Here is a 16,569-nt window from a genome sequence, read left to right on the forward strand (position 1 = left end):
CCCTTTGCCAAAGATCTAGCCAAAACGGTGGCCATAGACAAAGGATACAGCTCTTCCGAAACATACAAAATGGCTGCCAGGAAGGAAGGATCTCGAGGGATGCTCGTCTGGGCACATACTAGAATATAGTCTTCTGAAAGGATGACTCGTTCACCAGGAAATTAAGTAAGACGGTAACATTTCAAGTAGAATGTGCTGGTACTCGGTCAAGTGTTTTTCCAAAAGTGAGTCTCCACTGAAATATTTGTTGAATTAGGTTGATTTGTAAAACTTCTTTAGTGTCTTCATCTGTGGGATTTTACTACCTCTTGCCTGGAATCCTGTGGTCAGTCCCACGGCACCTCTCCCTCCCCTGCCACGTCACATTTTTGCCCAGAATTCTTTAGTCACTTTCAGAATAAAGTCCAAACTCTAATCTGGATTCATGTGTAAAATGATGAGTGCTTCCCTCTCCCCTGCATCTGGGACAGAAGAATAATAATGCTGATTTCATAGATGTGCTGAGAAGAAGAAGTGGAGATAAGGGATGGTGATATTTCCCTGCAAATCTCCAGTGTGAGTCCTCTGCCCTGATCAGGTTGGCTTCTATTTTCCAAGCAGACCTTAATCATTCTCATGGTTACAGCTTTGTTTTCCAACAGCCTTGGAAATAAACACCTGCTTCTCACCTCCTGTCTTCCCCAGCCCCGTCTATTTCGTTAAGCCTGGCTAGGCTACAGATGTTCATTCTTTCCTCTTACCCGAAAAGCGTCTCTTGTTTGTTCTATGCAGTCTCAGAGCACATTATGTGGTCCAGTTTCCTCCCCAAATGTGGGAAACCATCCACACCCCGCCTTCCTGGTGGCCATTTTGCTTCCACGTGAACACTTTCAGTGTTGATGAGCTAAATTTGGGCCGCTCATCCTGATTTCTTCAACAGCTCTAATTAAATAACTATACCATGTAATTATCTTTTTAGTCATGACAGTCTTGCCTTTTTAATAACATTTTCAGTACTTCCAGGGGAACAAAGTAGCTGCTCGAAAGATATTGGTTGTATTTCTGCCTAAAATGACAATTTCACGACATTAGTAGTTAAACCATTGCTACCACTTTTCTCATCTTTCAAATTTACCATTCCTTGGAGGAGACATGTTGCTTTTCCAGGGCTTGTGATTATTGGAATGATGTCTAGAACAGATGTCTGGGCAGAAAGAAGGCAAAGGTGTCTGTTGATCCTTGAACCAACTTTTCTTGGGCCACTTTAGATTATTTTTCAACAGTATTTGAATTTTTGGAAAAAAAGGAAAAACTTCTGCAATACAACTTCTACTCCTTCCTCTGTATTCTTTCAATCTTTACTATTCACATATGACTATATCTCCATCTATGTCCCTGCTTTAATTTTTATGAAAATTAGGATTAGACCCTATATGTTGTTCTCAATTTCCTTTTAAAAAGACTTAAAGGGGCGCCTGGGTGGCTCAGTGGGTTAAGACCCCTGCCTTCAGCTTGGGTCATGATCCCAGGGTCCTGGGATCGAGCCCTGCATTGGGCTCTCTGCTCGGCAGGGAGCCTGCTTCCCTTCCTCTCTCTCTCTCTGCCTACTTGGGATCTCTGTCAAGTGAATAAATAAAATCTTAAAAAAAAAAAAAAGACTTAAAAAAGCAGTGAAAGACAATTATCATACGGCTTCACTCATATATGGAACATAAGCAATAGCACGGAGGACCGTAGGGGTGGGGAGGGAAAACTAAAGGGGGAGAAATAAGAAAGGGAGATGAACCATGAGAAACTATGGACTCCAGGAAACAAACTGAAGGTTTCAGAGCGGAGTGGGTGGGAGGGATGGGGTAGCTGGGTGATGGGTATTGAGGAGGGCACGTGCCTCAAAAAGTAATGATGTACTATACAGTGGTTAATTGAACATAATAAAAATAAATAAATAAAAAGACTTGACAATATACCAATGGCCTCTTCTCATGTCAATGTACAAAGATTTAATTATTCTTAATGGCTCCATGGTATGGCACAGTTGGTCTATTTTTTTTTCCCTACTGACAGTACATCTATTGTTTCCAACTGATTCCTGAATTCCAATTTCTCTGCTTTGAAAGATATTAAAAAGATAAATGACCACCACACTCTTACTCATAAATTTACCTCATATTAAGGGTTGAGTTTTATCGCCCCCACTGTTTCTATGTTGAAATCCTAGCCCCTTGAACCTTAGAATGTGACCTTTTCGGTGAATAGGGTCATTTCAGATATAACTAGTTCAGATGAGGCTGCACTGGAATGCAGTGGGTGCCAGGCTATAAAAAGAGTAAATCTGGACACAGGTAGCACACAGGTAGAGTGTCATGTGAAGATGGCAGAGATTGGGGTGATGCCACAAGCCAAGGAATGTCAACGATTGCCAGAAAATCACGAGAAGCTATGAAAGAGGCATTGAATAGATTCTCACAGCCCTCAAAAGGAACCAATCTTGACAACACTTTGGTCTTGGACTTCTTGCTTCTAGAACTATAAGGCAAAAAATTTTTGTTATACCACCTAATTTGTGGTATTTTTTAAAGGCAGCCCTGACAAACAAACACATCTAGTCTTAAATAAAATGGGTGGGTCTTTGGTGCCTGAGATAAAGAATATTGGGGCAATGGTTCATTGTTTTGAGTACAAGTCCTTTTAGTGTGACTATATTATGTCCTAAGATAATGATTGTGACACAGTACAAGAGAGAGATGGCTCAGAGACGGCTGAAACTGTAAGACAGTGCTGTGCCAAATGTTGGGCGGAGGCCAAGTTAACAACCAGAGATCAGGAGAGGTAAAAAAAGAAGTAATTCCTGAGAACATTCCACTGATAGGGATGTGGTAATCCAGGCCTTTAAACAACAAGCCATGATCTGGTTTTTAATCAAATAGAGTAATATCAACAAGTAAGTAACGACAAATTACTTTTAAATCTAAATTAACTTTAAAATTTAGCCCTAGATAATTAATTTTCTTCAGCCTTCATCAATATCTCCTTCAAGGAAGCTCGATGCTTCTCCAAATCTGAGATTTTGGTAGCAAAGGATGGTGGACCCCATTTTCCAGGAAATCTGAGAGCATGCGGCTGAAGAGGGCGTGTGTTACATAAATCTGCGTATTTATAAACACAGACAAATTGCTATGCCGTCCATTCCATTTTCAACAAATGGGCTAGACAGAGCCAGTGGGAAAGGTACAGATGAAGAGACTAGTTGGAGCAAAGCCTCATTCATAAAACTGGGGTCAGTGCTGGAGATTCCATGGGGCCGCCCAGGAGTTCCAACCAGGATGAAGCACCAGAGCATTTGCAGGCTCATCAAATTACTGTTCCCCTCACCTGGAGTGACCTCCGTGTGTCTTATTAAACCCGCCCTGTTCCTTAGGAACATTCCAGGGCAGCCTTTTCCGGAGGCTACCCGTTCTCAACTTCTGCCCTGCAAATTAATTTCCATGGCCCTAAGCAATTATCTCTGTGTACCCCAACTCCTCTTGGCATGCAGATGGTGGAGATCAAGTGATGGCAAATAAATGCACGAGGAAACCCAAGTCATGTTTTAAACTACTGAGTTTTTTTTTTTTTTATTGCAAAACATTTGTTACAGAAATTTCAGAAAGTTTTTCCCATGGTATCTGCCAACTTCTGCTTTGAATTATATATCTAAACAAACAAGCTCAAAGTGCATTGTGAATCCAATAATAGACCTTTAAAAAAGAACAATTCCTCTAAGGATTTATATATATTTATAATGTCGATAGATATGCCAACCGCGGTCTATCCATACACAAGGAAGGAAAAGATGTATATATATTTAACAAACCCAATTTCAAAATTGTTGTATTTATAGGAATTCATTTAAAAATGATATCTGAATAATTTCCCCCATTATAAACTATGGTTAGAATGCTTACAAATGAGAGTCTAAGTTCTAGGTTATGAAATGACTATGAGTACAGTATACCATGTATACTGTTTTGCACAGCAGGAACAACAATATAAACTCAAGTTAGACGCTCTAGTGACAAAAAGCAGATAAGCCTTGATACGATGCTATGTACGGGACTCTTCTTCTGAATCCCCCTCACAAAGATCCTGCCTTTGGGTCCAGAAAGATGCAGCTAGCAAATACACACGCATCTCTCATTCGGGAGGACAGGAATAACCCTGAGTAGGGTGAGTTCCTCTCCACCCCACCTCAGTTCTCGGTCTATTTCTTGTATACACCCAGTCAGGATCAAGAACATGATCCCAGCTGGCCCTAAATCAGAGGTCCCAAACTATTGCCACTGGGACTGAATGCTGCTGGCAGACATGTTTGTTTGGCTAGCAGAGTGTTTACAAACCGGAATGTGAATGTTTTTGTCACAGGACGCGTGTTCCCTCGTGCCCTACAAACCCTGCTTCTTCCTGTTGTCTTTCTTGGGTCCAACGGGAACATTTGTGTCCTGGCTTCAGCCCCTGCCTGTATTTGGGCTTGCGGCCCCGCCATCTAGATGCAGACGGCCGGTTCTGATGACATGTGGGGACCTGGGGTAAAGACGCGAGGGGCTCTTTTGGGGTTCAGATAGGCAAAGAATTGGACGGGGCCAACACAAACACTGGCTGAGTTTGGGATAGGGGGTAGAATGCGGGGGGTGGGGAGAGCCTAGGTTAGTGGGAAGATGAGGGGTGGACAAAGTCTGAAAGCATGACCCGTTCCAAGGAGCCCGTGTTTCAGCTTACTGTGCCAGGCTCCATGGGGTGTTGAGGTCATAGGACCAAGGGTCGGTGGGTTTGGCAAAACGCCTGTTGTGCTGGGCTAAGAGAAAAGAAGAAAGTTAAGAGGGTGAAGAAAGCTGCACATATGGGGGCCAAGCTGAACTTCCTTCTGTGACCCAATGCTCCGGGCAGCCTGCCTGTCCCAGAGGAAGGTCTGGGTCAAGGCTGGTACTGAAGCTCTGCAGACAGCCCACCAACTTGCGGCCATAGGTGCCCTTTTCACTTTCCAGCACATAAACGCTATGCAGACAGGCAAGGGGCTGGAGGCTTAAGGGGGCTGGCAGACAAGGGAACCTAGGGAAGGGAAAATTCACCTCACTCTTACTGCCAGGCGGATTACGTGGCCACCGAGACCCTTTCTCAGACAGACATATAGAGATCGTCATGTCTTGATGTCATTAGCAGCGACCAGCGCAAGGAACTCATCAGAGAAAAGGTAACAAAATGGCTTTTGCGAGTGGATTAAAAAAGAAAAGAAAAAAAATCTTGTTTTCCTTAAATCAGAACCACGCTCTGCTTTGGTTGACTCTGATTTGGGGAAAGAGAATGTTTGACATGGAAAGAGAAGAGAAAGCTTAGGCCAGCAGAGGCTGGGAGAAGTTTTCTCTCCCTGTTGGAAGAGCAGTCATTTATAAGACTGTGCAAAGTGGCTCCTCTCTTTTCCACATGGAAAAGAGAGGCTTCTGATAATGACATGGTGATTTCTTTAAAGGGCAACCTTCTTTAGTCACCCGGTTCTTGATCAGACCCCCAGTCACCCACCCCTCGCTCTCCCCTGGACCGGGCTCGCACACAAGGTAGAAAAGCCACCAGGTAGGAGGGAGGTCACGGGCATCATTGGGCCACTCATACATAATGCTCTGTGGCTTTCTGCACTGTCCGAATGGACTTCTCACTCTCCTCTCTGGTTTCGCGATTTGCACCCAGTGGCCCTAAAGGATCAGAAATGTGTCTTTCCTACATCACAGATGCGCCAACACCCGCACAGTGTCGGTCAGCCATCTCTGGGTCCCCTAGCTACACACCCTGTGGTTAATACTTTATTTCATATTATTTGTTCGGAGCTTAAAATAAGATTAAAAAAAAAAACCCTTGGTTACTTTTTTGTTTTTAATTTTTAAAAATTGAACATAATCCCCAAACAGTATAAGAAGCCCAACAACGTGAGCGAATTCCTAGCTGGGTTAAGTGTTACAGCAGGCAATAGTCAAATATTAAGTGTCTTTAAAAAGTCAAAAGAAACGCATAAAGCAGAGCATGCATTTTGTTGCCACAAAATTAAGACTGGATTTGGAGAGGGATTACTTCGTTTAAGTTACATCGCTATCGTTAAAGAATAATGAGTCAGATGCAATATCGAGAACATATATAACTACCTACACACTAGTATCACTTCATCTAGAAACAAACGTATCAGTGTTACTAAATGAACATATTTATAAAATACTGTACACTGCTTCCGCAGGGGGTTAGCAGATGTAAACAAACAGCTAATTCCACTGGAGTTGAAAATATTATCTTAAGTTCATTTGTCACAGAGTCTTTCGCATCACAGGCCAGTTCACATTTTGCAAAACCCAACTTGCCTACCACGGCTCATGGGGCTGGTTAGAGGACGGACCTCGGCCTAGGCAAGTAGTTCCTTGAGGGTTAGAGGACTGCGAAAACCATAAAGCAGATCGGGAACCAAAGTGCTCATTTTGCGAGGATGCTGAATAACGTGGAATTGGGAACATACTTAATCCTTGCAACATGTGTTTCTTTATTGAATGTTACAGATTGGCCAATGATTATAAAGCTGTCCTGTAACGTTCATTAATACAACCACATGCTACGACTATGCCGGGTGAAACATGGGTTACATATATGTGTACATGTGTTTTATAATACAGCATTGCTTGACACATCGAATGGTACAGTCTATAGATGGCGCATGATGGATGACTGGATAATATTGATTGCCAAGACAGAAGTTAAACAGCCAAACATTCAGGAAGATTAGACTGCAGAGCCTCAGAAAGTCGAATTAATGTACTATCCAGTTATCTACCATAATATTATCTATAGAAACCATCTTTTAGAATACATTTGAAACATTCAGAAGAAACACACTGTGTGTTTTTACAAGTACATTTTTCCCACTGGATTATTCATATATATATTCACATATATATATATATATGTGTATACATATACACACATACACACATACATACATACATATATGTGTGTATGTGTGTGTATATATATATACATTTTTTTTTTAAGGGGAACTTTCAAAGTGCTAAATATATCCTAGACCTGGAAGTTTAGACTTAAAAGGAAAGCCATTTCTGGTAAAGTGCTGTGTTCTGCCTGCTAATACGCCTCTGGCTTGCAGAAATGTATGAACTAGCCATGGCAATTGTGCCCAAGTTTTCCAGCCCCTCATTCAAATCTGTCAAGGAGGAAGTTTCTAACTGTAAGTATGTGGGTCAATCAGGGAATTTCCATGGCCATTTTCATAAAACACCTTTTTCTTTTTTTTTCAAAAGGAACAAGTGACTTAGAACAAATCATGACGTATAGTAGCATGTAAAAATTGGCACCTCAGAAGCAGATGATGAAACCAAAGCTATTACTGCTGTGAGCTCTCTCTGACTTTATTTATGTTCCTCAATAATGTGCTGCTCATGACTGCTTAACTCATAGAGACAGATAATTAACGTCCCCTTGATCAGGGACGGGATGGAATAAATGAGCTGAACACAAGCTTGACTGCACAAGACCATGGAATCAATGCCATGTCGGGGTGCAGAGAACCCAGAAATGGGAAGAAATGGGTTGAAACAGAATACACACGTATGTGCACAGGAAAGAAATGGCTCATGAGAATTGTACGGTTTATGTTTAAAGTCATTTAAATTTGGCTTATATATTTTGCACACGTCACGAAAGATATAAGAGCTTCGTTTTCCTGTACGACAAAAGGACCAGGCAGTCACGAGGTCTGGACTGGCAAGGACTGCATTTCCCCGGTCCTGTTCTGCTCTCTCCAGAAATCATGATGAATGGAAACACTTGTGCACATAATTTCTTTCCCTCACTTTCCGTCTGGTCCAGAATGGGGCCCTAGAGGTGCCGTGATGTCCTGCTCTGTGGTCAAAGAATAATGGTTTTGCCTCCTTCCTGGATTCCTCTACAGACTCACTCAGAGAGCCTCTGGCTTCTTAAATCATCAAACATTAGGATACAAGTACATCAAACTAGCAAAATATAATCTAAGGGATGAAAAGAACAAAATCTTGGTTCCAACTCTGGTGCTGAGACTTGGCCTTCCTGAGAATCACAGAGAAATGGTCTCAAATGTAAAGTGCCTATTAGGACTTTGTATGGATTATGAACAAACATGGTTCCTCTTCTTCATTATCAAGCAATATGGAACCAGGGGTTCATGGACCCTTTCAAGTTACATTGCAACGCTGCACGTATATACATTTTTTTTCTGGGGAGAGGGCCCAGAGCTTTCATCAGATTCTCACTGAGATGCATGACTCAAGGAAGTTTAAGGGCAACTGATTTATTCTCAGACCAAATGCCTATTTGCTGAAAGGGAAACAGCCAATGTGGGGCTCAATAAAAATGTAAGCATTTCTAAAGCAATCACACATGAGGGAGTCTGGTTGCTTGTGTCTGATTTACCCAAATGCCAAAGAATGAGAAGGAATTCTTTAATTCTTTGTATGTGGCCTCATAACTATTTCTATAGCCAAAAGGTTTGTTCAGAGGGGTTTAAAAAAAAACCTTACAGGCTAGAGCTTTTGTCCACATATTTACTTGATTTCACATAATGAGAAAATTTGGAGCTCACAACGACAACTCAACGGGAGAACCACATACTATTTTGAGGGCCAAGAACATTAGTCATTTTCCTTAAAGATTTTATTCTTTTGAAAATCAGGGACACAAGAAGGAATTGGAAGATTTGAGGGTCAATATTTCTTTATCCCCCTTCAAATCCAGATTCTGACCTAGTAGCGTACGTCTGTATTAAAGAGTCCATAATACTATCTGGTTTAGAATTGCATGTCTAATTCAGACTGTACTTGGCAAAATCACTTCATGCAGGAGAAACCAGACTAAATAAGATGTCATCGCAGCAAGTGTTTCCGGACAGAAAAGAAGCAAAGGGCAGGTAGCCAGTCATTTTGGCAACTTTAGTTTGGTACAAGCAAGAGTTAAGGTCATAGGGATTAAAACAAAAACAAAAACAAAAACAAAAACGTAATTTCAACATCTGTCAAAATCCAGCATAACAGAATGAATTCTTTCAATGGAACTCCTTGGATATTAAAAATCCTGGTTTATACCTCAAGGTGCTAGAAAAGTCCAAGCCTCTGAAGAAAGCTCTATATGCCTGTTTATATACTATATATAAACATGTCTCTGTGTAAATGCATATATAGGTATATAAGCAGCATATACCATAGAAGTCTTTATGTTGTTTGCTTTCTACTTGAGTCTACTCTATCATTTTTATAGCTCTACATATAAGAAAAATATTCATGGTAGGCCTGCAACTGATTGCTTTGGGTTGTACCAAATTCCCAGTCAATTCTAAGGTTATTTATGATTTGAAACTTCCTTAAAAAGTACTTTGGAACATTTCCATAAAAAAGATACCAGCCCTTGAAAAACTCCAATTAAATTTATGCTGAGCTCAGATTAAATGGCAAAACTCTAGGTATGAAAATATCCACGTGTGATCAGATCTTCATATACAAAATGGTCATGTGAAGAATGAGTGGTGTGAAGAATTTCCAGGTACATCTTGGAGATGTTCAGAAGACATGGTGGAGCCATGCAAATGATGACAATCACACAGCAGCATGACACGGCACACGAAGGGTGAGAATGTAACAGTATACCACATGGCAATTTTAGGTGAGTTCTGCCCACTATATATATTTTTTTCTTTTAGTTCACTATCACAGATTCAGTGAGTGACTTCATTGATGACAGGTGAGATACAAAATAAATTAAAAATATAAAATTATTTAATTACATTCATCCTGAGCTTGCTCGACTATACTCGAATGCCCACTGTCTATAATAAACTACTTGACCCTTGTTTTTAGCCTCAATCCTTCTTTCATTTTGCTTGCAACACAAAAAGGCATTTCTTTTCCCTTTATTTTCTTCAAGAAAGATAAACAGTTGTGGCACCAGAAGTGAATATAGAAGAGACAGGTGAACTATGACTGTTACCTTGTTTTTTCTTTATAATGATCAATTACAGAAGTGTTGGCATGAGAAGGATGTGGGACGTTAGGTAGAACTGCTTGCTGCCGGCTTATACTGAATAAAAAGGATGCTCTTCATCAGTCACCAGTGATGGAGCCAATGTGAAAAGAAAACAGAATTGAAGTTTAGAATATCTCATTTGTATGCTGGCTACTTTATTTTATCTTATTTTGCAATTTAGCCCTGTATCCTAAAACTCTTGATAATGGTCAGAAATGGAAAGATGCCTCCTGGCATGGAGAGTACTTGAAGCCCCTTCATTCCCAGAGCTCGTGGCTTTCTGAAGGCGCTAGACCTACACACTCACCGCACCCCTTCTTCTCCCTCCTCTCCCACCCTACCCACCGAGTGTGAACACAACTTAAAGCCCCTGTGTTCGGCACTGGGCTAGACCAAGTGCTTTCTTGATCTGCGGCCCAGAGGTCACCTTCGCGTTAACACCTCCCAAGGCAGTGCTTGTTTTGCTCAGCTAAGAATAAAGCAGGTAAGCTTCAAGGAAGGGGAACAGGTGGCGTTCAGGGAGAATTTCGGGGCTGGATTCTCGAGCCTCCTGCAGTGCCGACTAAGAAGGTTTAGTTGTGCTTGCTTTCAAAGCTGTGGGAGGCGGATGTTCTGGACAGTCTCCTCATGGACAGGCTGTCCCCTCGTCCCTCTGGCTTGGAGGACTTACTCCTCTGGAAGGGGTTTCGCAGGCTTGCTGTGTTCCGCTGCCTGTCGAGCTTGTCGCTGATGGAGAAGCTCTTCCTGGTGTGTGCATATGACGCACTTGGCTCCTCTGCCGAGTAGCTGTTGGCACGCTCTATCTTGGGAACCGTGATGTTGTTGGACAGGGTTCTGTCCGAGTTATCACCCTCCTGGGAGGGTCCTGTGATGGTGGCTCTCCGGCCTTTGGCCTCGTTCTCCTCGCTGTCAGAGCTGGGGTGACTCAGTTCTGCTTCTCGCTCAGGATGGCAGCAAGATGGATCCTCCACTTTGCCTCCCAGGGCACCAGGGAAGGTGGCCCTGTCAGCAACCGCTTGAGGGGCATTGACACACCTTGTGTCAATACAGTCTGTAATACTTGTGTATTCCGCTGTTTTCACGGGCACCCCGAAGTTGGCGTAGTAGCTCCTCGACGGAGAAAACATAAAGCTATGAGATTTCACAATGGGGGCCTCTTCTAGAAGAAAGGGAGTGGTGGCTAGGTAGCGGCTACTTTTGGAGCGCTCGATGCTCTGGTACATTGGAGGGTCAGTGTCCCAGGGGTTTTGGCATTCTGGGAGGTGGGTATAGTCTGAAGAAAAAGATCTCGTATCCATGGAGGTGATGTCCTCAAAATCGATGCTCCGGCTTGGAGGTCTGTCTGTGGGTGCAAGAGTTGCATAGGCACTACTTGAAGGAGCGGTGGAAGGTGCTGGAGCCGCAAAGCTGGGCTCCCCCAGCCCAAGGATGTTCATGGAATTGTCCAGAGGGTCCATATCACAGTGGAGTTCATCCATGGCGGAGACATAGATGTCTATACACGAAGATGGTCTTCTAGAGTCGGGAACAATGGCCAAGGTGTTTGCAGGGGCTGCAGGAGCTTTGGACTCTTTTGCTACAGAGTGGGAGCTAGTAGCCCGGTGTAGGCTCAGGGACCTTTCTTTAAAAAGACTCTCCAACTTTTCTATACCACCTTTGTCTTTCACATTGACCGAATAGAAAGAATGGCTTCTCATACGGGGCATTAGGGTTGGAGAAGTTGGGGACATGGTCTCCTCACCTGCAGGGTCTATACTCTCTTGGAGCTTGAAGGTGTTCCCCTCCTGGCTGTTGAAGCTGCTCTGGCGAACGATGTAGGCAGCGTCTGTGCAGTCGGACGAGGTCCGGGAGCGGATTTTGTTGGACTCGGCCCGCTCCAGACCTGTCAGGCGCTCTAGGGCCGTGGCCATGCGCCCAATGAGGTCCTCGAGCTGTGCCAGCCGGATGTCCACGGTCTGGAGCGAGGCCTTCATGCAGTGCTCCCTCTCATTGACTTCCTCCAGCCGCATGGACATGTTCTCCACCCTGGGCGAGAAACACAAGGAGGGTCACGCAAGGCCGGGCTCCTCTCCGGAGAAGCTAAATCATTTGGAGCTGGAAGAGGTCTGAGAGATGATCTAATCCAGTGGTATTTATCTACCAAACCCCTTTCCACTCAGTAAAACTGAATGCACAATCCCGATAAACACCAAAGTTGAGTAGTTCTTATTGAAGTGCAGTGGGGCCCAAGTACCTCATGACTTAGCTGGGACTTGGAGCGGGGTTAAAGGAACTAACCATGTATTAGAGCGTCGGCTTAATCAGTCACCACCAAAATGAGGATGTTGCCTTTCGATGACTTGATTCAGAACTGACCAGAGAATTTTAGGAGGCAGCTTTTCTCGTTGCAGTGTCCACAGAAGACTTGGAGTGTGGACTGGAGTTATTTTTACTTTGCACTTACCCTTTTTTAAAGATAGATTTATTTATTTATGTATTTATTTGACAGAGAGAAAGCGAAAAAGAGAGTGTGTGCAAGCAGAGGGAGCAGCAGAGGGAGAGAGAGAAGCAGACTTCCCACTGAGCAGGGAGTCCAGACATGGGGCTGGATCCCAGGACCCTTGGATCATGACCTGAGCTGAAGGCAGACACTTAACCGATGGAGCCTCCCAGGCGCCCCCATTTTTCGTTTAGATAGTAATCTTTTCTGGTTGTTGCCATTCACAATCATCTTTTTAAAATTTAGCACCTCCGAAGGAATTAATACAGTTCTGTCACAGAGGCACCTGAAAGTGACATAATTTAACCCAAGCGTTTCATTATAAGGGAAAAGCAAACATCAAGGAATTTAACCAAGATTACATAAAGTAATTTGTGGTAAGCCCCGGAGTGCATATCAATAAGTAAATTCTGCTACTCCTCTCCCTCTCTCTCTCTCTCTCTCTCTGTGTCTCTCTGGAGAGCTGGTCACAGATGCCTTATATTACAGTCATTTCTAGATGTCTCTACCCTCCCCACTGATAATTCTCAAGGGCGTGATCTGTCTCATATTCCTTTTTCCATTTCCATGCTGCCAGGTGTCACTAATGGTTCACTGAGACCATCGTGGTTATGAACTTGATTTCAATGGTCTAGTAGGCTGCCTGGACATTTATTTACAAAGACAGAGGCCACATACTTAAAATAAAGTTGTGCCATACTTTTCACTTGACGGGGAAAGGAGAAACCAGAACCAAGCTTTGCTTTGACCTCCAACTTCCACTGTGAAATGCCGCAAGGCAAATCTTTTGGAGACTCTAAGTGAGATCCATTCACAACTTTTCTGGAGAAGCTAGAGATAAAGGTACGTTTCCAATACTCCCAGTGGGCCCAGTAAGTCCCGTGACTGCTGAGCCTTCAAAGAAAATTCTTGGGGACAGAGTACAGAATGTGCTTTAAGAACAGTGCTGGGAATTGGGGCTGGGTCCCCTCAGCTGTTGTGATGGGGGGGGCGGCAATATGTAAATAGTAGCGACACCCCCGTCAGAGAAGAATACATGTTACAGTGCCCAAAGGAGGAGTTAGAGGCATGTGGTTTCCCTCTTGGAGGAACTGAAAGTCTTTTCTTTTTTTTTAAAAAAGATTTTATTTATTTATTTGACAGAGAGAAGCACAGTGAGAGAGGAAACACAAGCAGGGGGAGGGGCAGAAGGAGAAGCAGGCTCCTCACTGAGCGGTGAGCCAGATGCCCTCTCAGGACCTTGGGATCAGGACCTGAGCTGAAGGCAGACACTGTATCTACAAAGCCACCCAGGTGCCCCAGACCTGGAGGCTTTAAAAAGCCAAAAAGCTCTTCTGGCCAGAGTGGGTATGTGTGATCCTCTGGCCTCGGGCCACATTTCTTCTGTCTCTATCAGCAATAGTCCTCCCACCCCCAACTTCCTCCTCCCACTCTGCTCTTTTATCTTCCAGGGTCCCTTCCCCCAGCTCAAGGTTCCAGACTGCCCTCACCAGCCCTGCCTTGGAGATGTCCTCCTCGTGCTCCAGACCCAACGCAGCACTTCCCAGGGTCTGGGAACTTTCTGCCGCCACGCCCAGGTGTATTCCTAAACGACTTGAAAATGGAGCAATTCTGTATCTGGCAAACCCAATGCTCTTCACCCAGCTAATGCAGCTGATTCAGAAGGAAAATAAAACCTTCCCCAGCTTCAGTTGATTTTGTGGTATAAACATAGCTGGAGAAACACTACTTAAAATAATAAGTTTGTGTGTCGTATAGAAGCACGATTCACTTTGTCACCATCTAGCCTCCGCAGTTTGGTTTCGCAGGGACTGCAGTTTCATTTTTTGCCATGCAATAAGCTTTGGGTAAGTGGGTAAAATACGTCCTTATTAAAGTCGGGAGCAGGAGAGACCCATTTTTATAGAATGAGACTTTCCATTTTAGATGCTCTAGGTACTGGGTTCTCCTTGTTGTTTAGTGCTGGCAGAATCAAAACAGGCAGGATAGTTTTCTTCCTCCCTCTCCTTCCTTTCCTGGAGGCTGGTATATAAAAAGTTGGTATGGAAAGAGAGAAAGATGCTCTTTTAGCATAACCGCGTGTGAACACGGGTCTGAACACTGTAAAATATCTCCCTGCTCGGCGGGGAGCTCCCTCCCTGCGTCGCACCTGCCTTCCGCCCAAGGATCCAGCACGGCAGAGAAAAGTAGCCAGTGAGAGGCAGAACTAAGGCACCATGAGGCCAGGGAGGAGCTAGGAGCTGGTTATGGAGAGTAAACAAGACAGAAACTAAGGAGCCCAGCGGGATGGGAAGAACAGAGAGGGGGCACCTGGGTGGCTCAGTGGGTTAAAGCCTCTGACTTTGGCTCAGGTCATGATCCCAGGGTCCTGGGATCAAGCCCCGCATCGGGCTCTCTGCCTGGCGGGGAGCCTGCTTCCCCTCCTTCTCTCTCTCTGCCTGCTTGTGATCTCTGTCTGTCAAATAAATAAATAAATCTTTAAAAAAAAAAATCTTTAAAAAAAAAAAAAAAAAAAGAACAGAGAGGGGGAAGGACAGACAGGTGGTGCAAGGAGGAAGAGGGTTTTCAAGGAAAACGAAGAGGTGGCCGGTGGGGGAGGGGGGAAGGGACTCAAAAGCAAAGGGAAGGAGCATGGCCCCAGGGAATGGAAGGGCTGGAGGTGGTGGAGAAGACAGCCTGAATGGGACCACAGAGCGTTCGTCACCAGTCTCTTCTCAGCCGGCTCTCCCGTGGGGTCTGAGGTGTTTGGAAAAGTAAGAATTGGGGGGAGGGGCTGTTTCTTCCAACTTCCTGGATTTCTGGGTGTGTTTAACCACCAAACTGTAGGATCAGTTAGGTCGTGAATATAACTGTAGAGGTTTAATACAAGAGTTAGAAGAGAAGAAAAGATCCTGGAATCAAATTTACATGTTTGTTCCATAAACAGAGTGCCTCCCTTAGTCTTAAAATGTTTTTTTAAAAGATTTTATTTATTTATTTATTTGTCAGAGAGAGAGAGAGAGAGAGAGCGCGCGCGTGCGCGCGCACACACACAAGCAGGCAGAGTGGTAGGCAGAGGCGGAGAGAGAAGGCTCCCCGCCGAGCAAGGAGCCCAATGTGGGACTTGATCCCAGGACCCTGGGATCATGATCTGAGCCAAAGGCATCGGCTTAACCGACTGAGCCACCCAGGCCTCCCAGAACATTTTTTTGAGAAGTGATTGTACATGGGTGTGTATCACTGATATAAATAGGTGTGAAGGAGGAGCTGAGAGTTTTGGGTCACGATTGCAGTCACTAGTTGCTGACTCTGGTCCAAACACTCAGGAGATAAAGCAGAAGTAAGATTGGTAAGAATTTATGAATCGATAGGAAGTCTCAAGGAGAGAGATACAGGAAGTCACTAAGTAAGGATGAAAAAGAGGGACCACGGGAAGGAAGAGCCGTGTGGGAAGAACACTCTTTTCTTCTTTCCCTTTTTCACGTCTCTAGGCTTCACAGGGCTTATCAGCATCACTTAGGAGGCAAGAACAAGAGGGGCATGACAGGGTCCTGGAAGGACGTGACGTCTCCTATCCCTGGGTGCCCAAGAAAGTGACAGCTGGGACCCCACCAGAGGGCACGCAATGGGTTGTTGAAAAGCACAGGGAAGAAGACAACGAGCCTCTAATGGCCAATATGATGGAGAAAAGAGCCTTCACAAGAAGATTCTAATGACACAGAAAATGTCAGCTTCAAAGTGCAATTTCTTAAGAACTGTTATTTTCTACAAATTCATTTTCTTTCCTGATATCCTCAAAATGTGGTCAAAGGAAATGCAGTAAAAGAAAGCTGAGGATTGGCAGGCCATGCCTGTTTCACTTATTTTTTTAAAAAGGTTAATTTATTTATTTGGTAAAGACAGAGGAAGAGAGCACACAAGCAGGGCAAGTGGCAGAGGGAGGGGGAGAAGCAGGCTCTCTACTGGGCGGGGAACCCTATTTGGACTTGATCCTGGGACCCTGGGATCATGACCTGAGCTGAAGGCAGATGCTTAATCAACTGAGCCACCCAGGCGCC

General features: G+C 44.1%; 1 protein-coding gene across 22 annotated transcripts in view; it reads right to left on the reverse strand.

Annotated features, from left to right (window-relative positions):
- Window positions 1–3,568: 3,568 nt before the first annotated feature.
- Window positions 3,569–16,569, reverse strand: part of TRPM3 (transient receptor potential cation channel subfamily M member 3) — a gene marked incomplete at its 5' end in the record, with an annotated part of 786,868 nt that continues 773,867 nt past the window's right edge. For all 22 annotated transcript variants that reach the window (XM_080819682.1, XM_080819679.1, XM_080819696.1 and 19 more), the window contains one exon: window positions 3,569–12,078. In XM_080819682.1, coding sequence (XP_080675808.1) covers window positions 10,626–12,078 — 1,453 coding nt within the window. In that variant the 3' untranslated portion in view covers window positions 3,569–10,625. The remainder of the gene's footprint in view (window positions 12,079–16,569) is intronic.

Source organism: Martes martes (assembly GCF_963455335.1).
Source record: "Martes martes genome assembly, chromosome: 12".
In the NCBI taxonomy this organism is placed as follows: Eukaryota; Metazoa; Chordata; class Mammalia; order Carnivora; family Mustelidae; genus Martes; species Martes martes.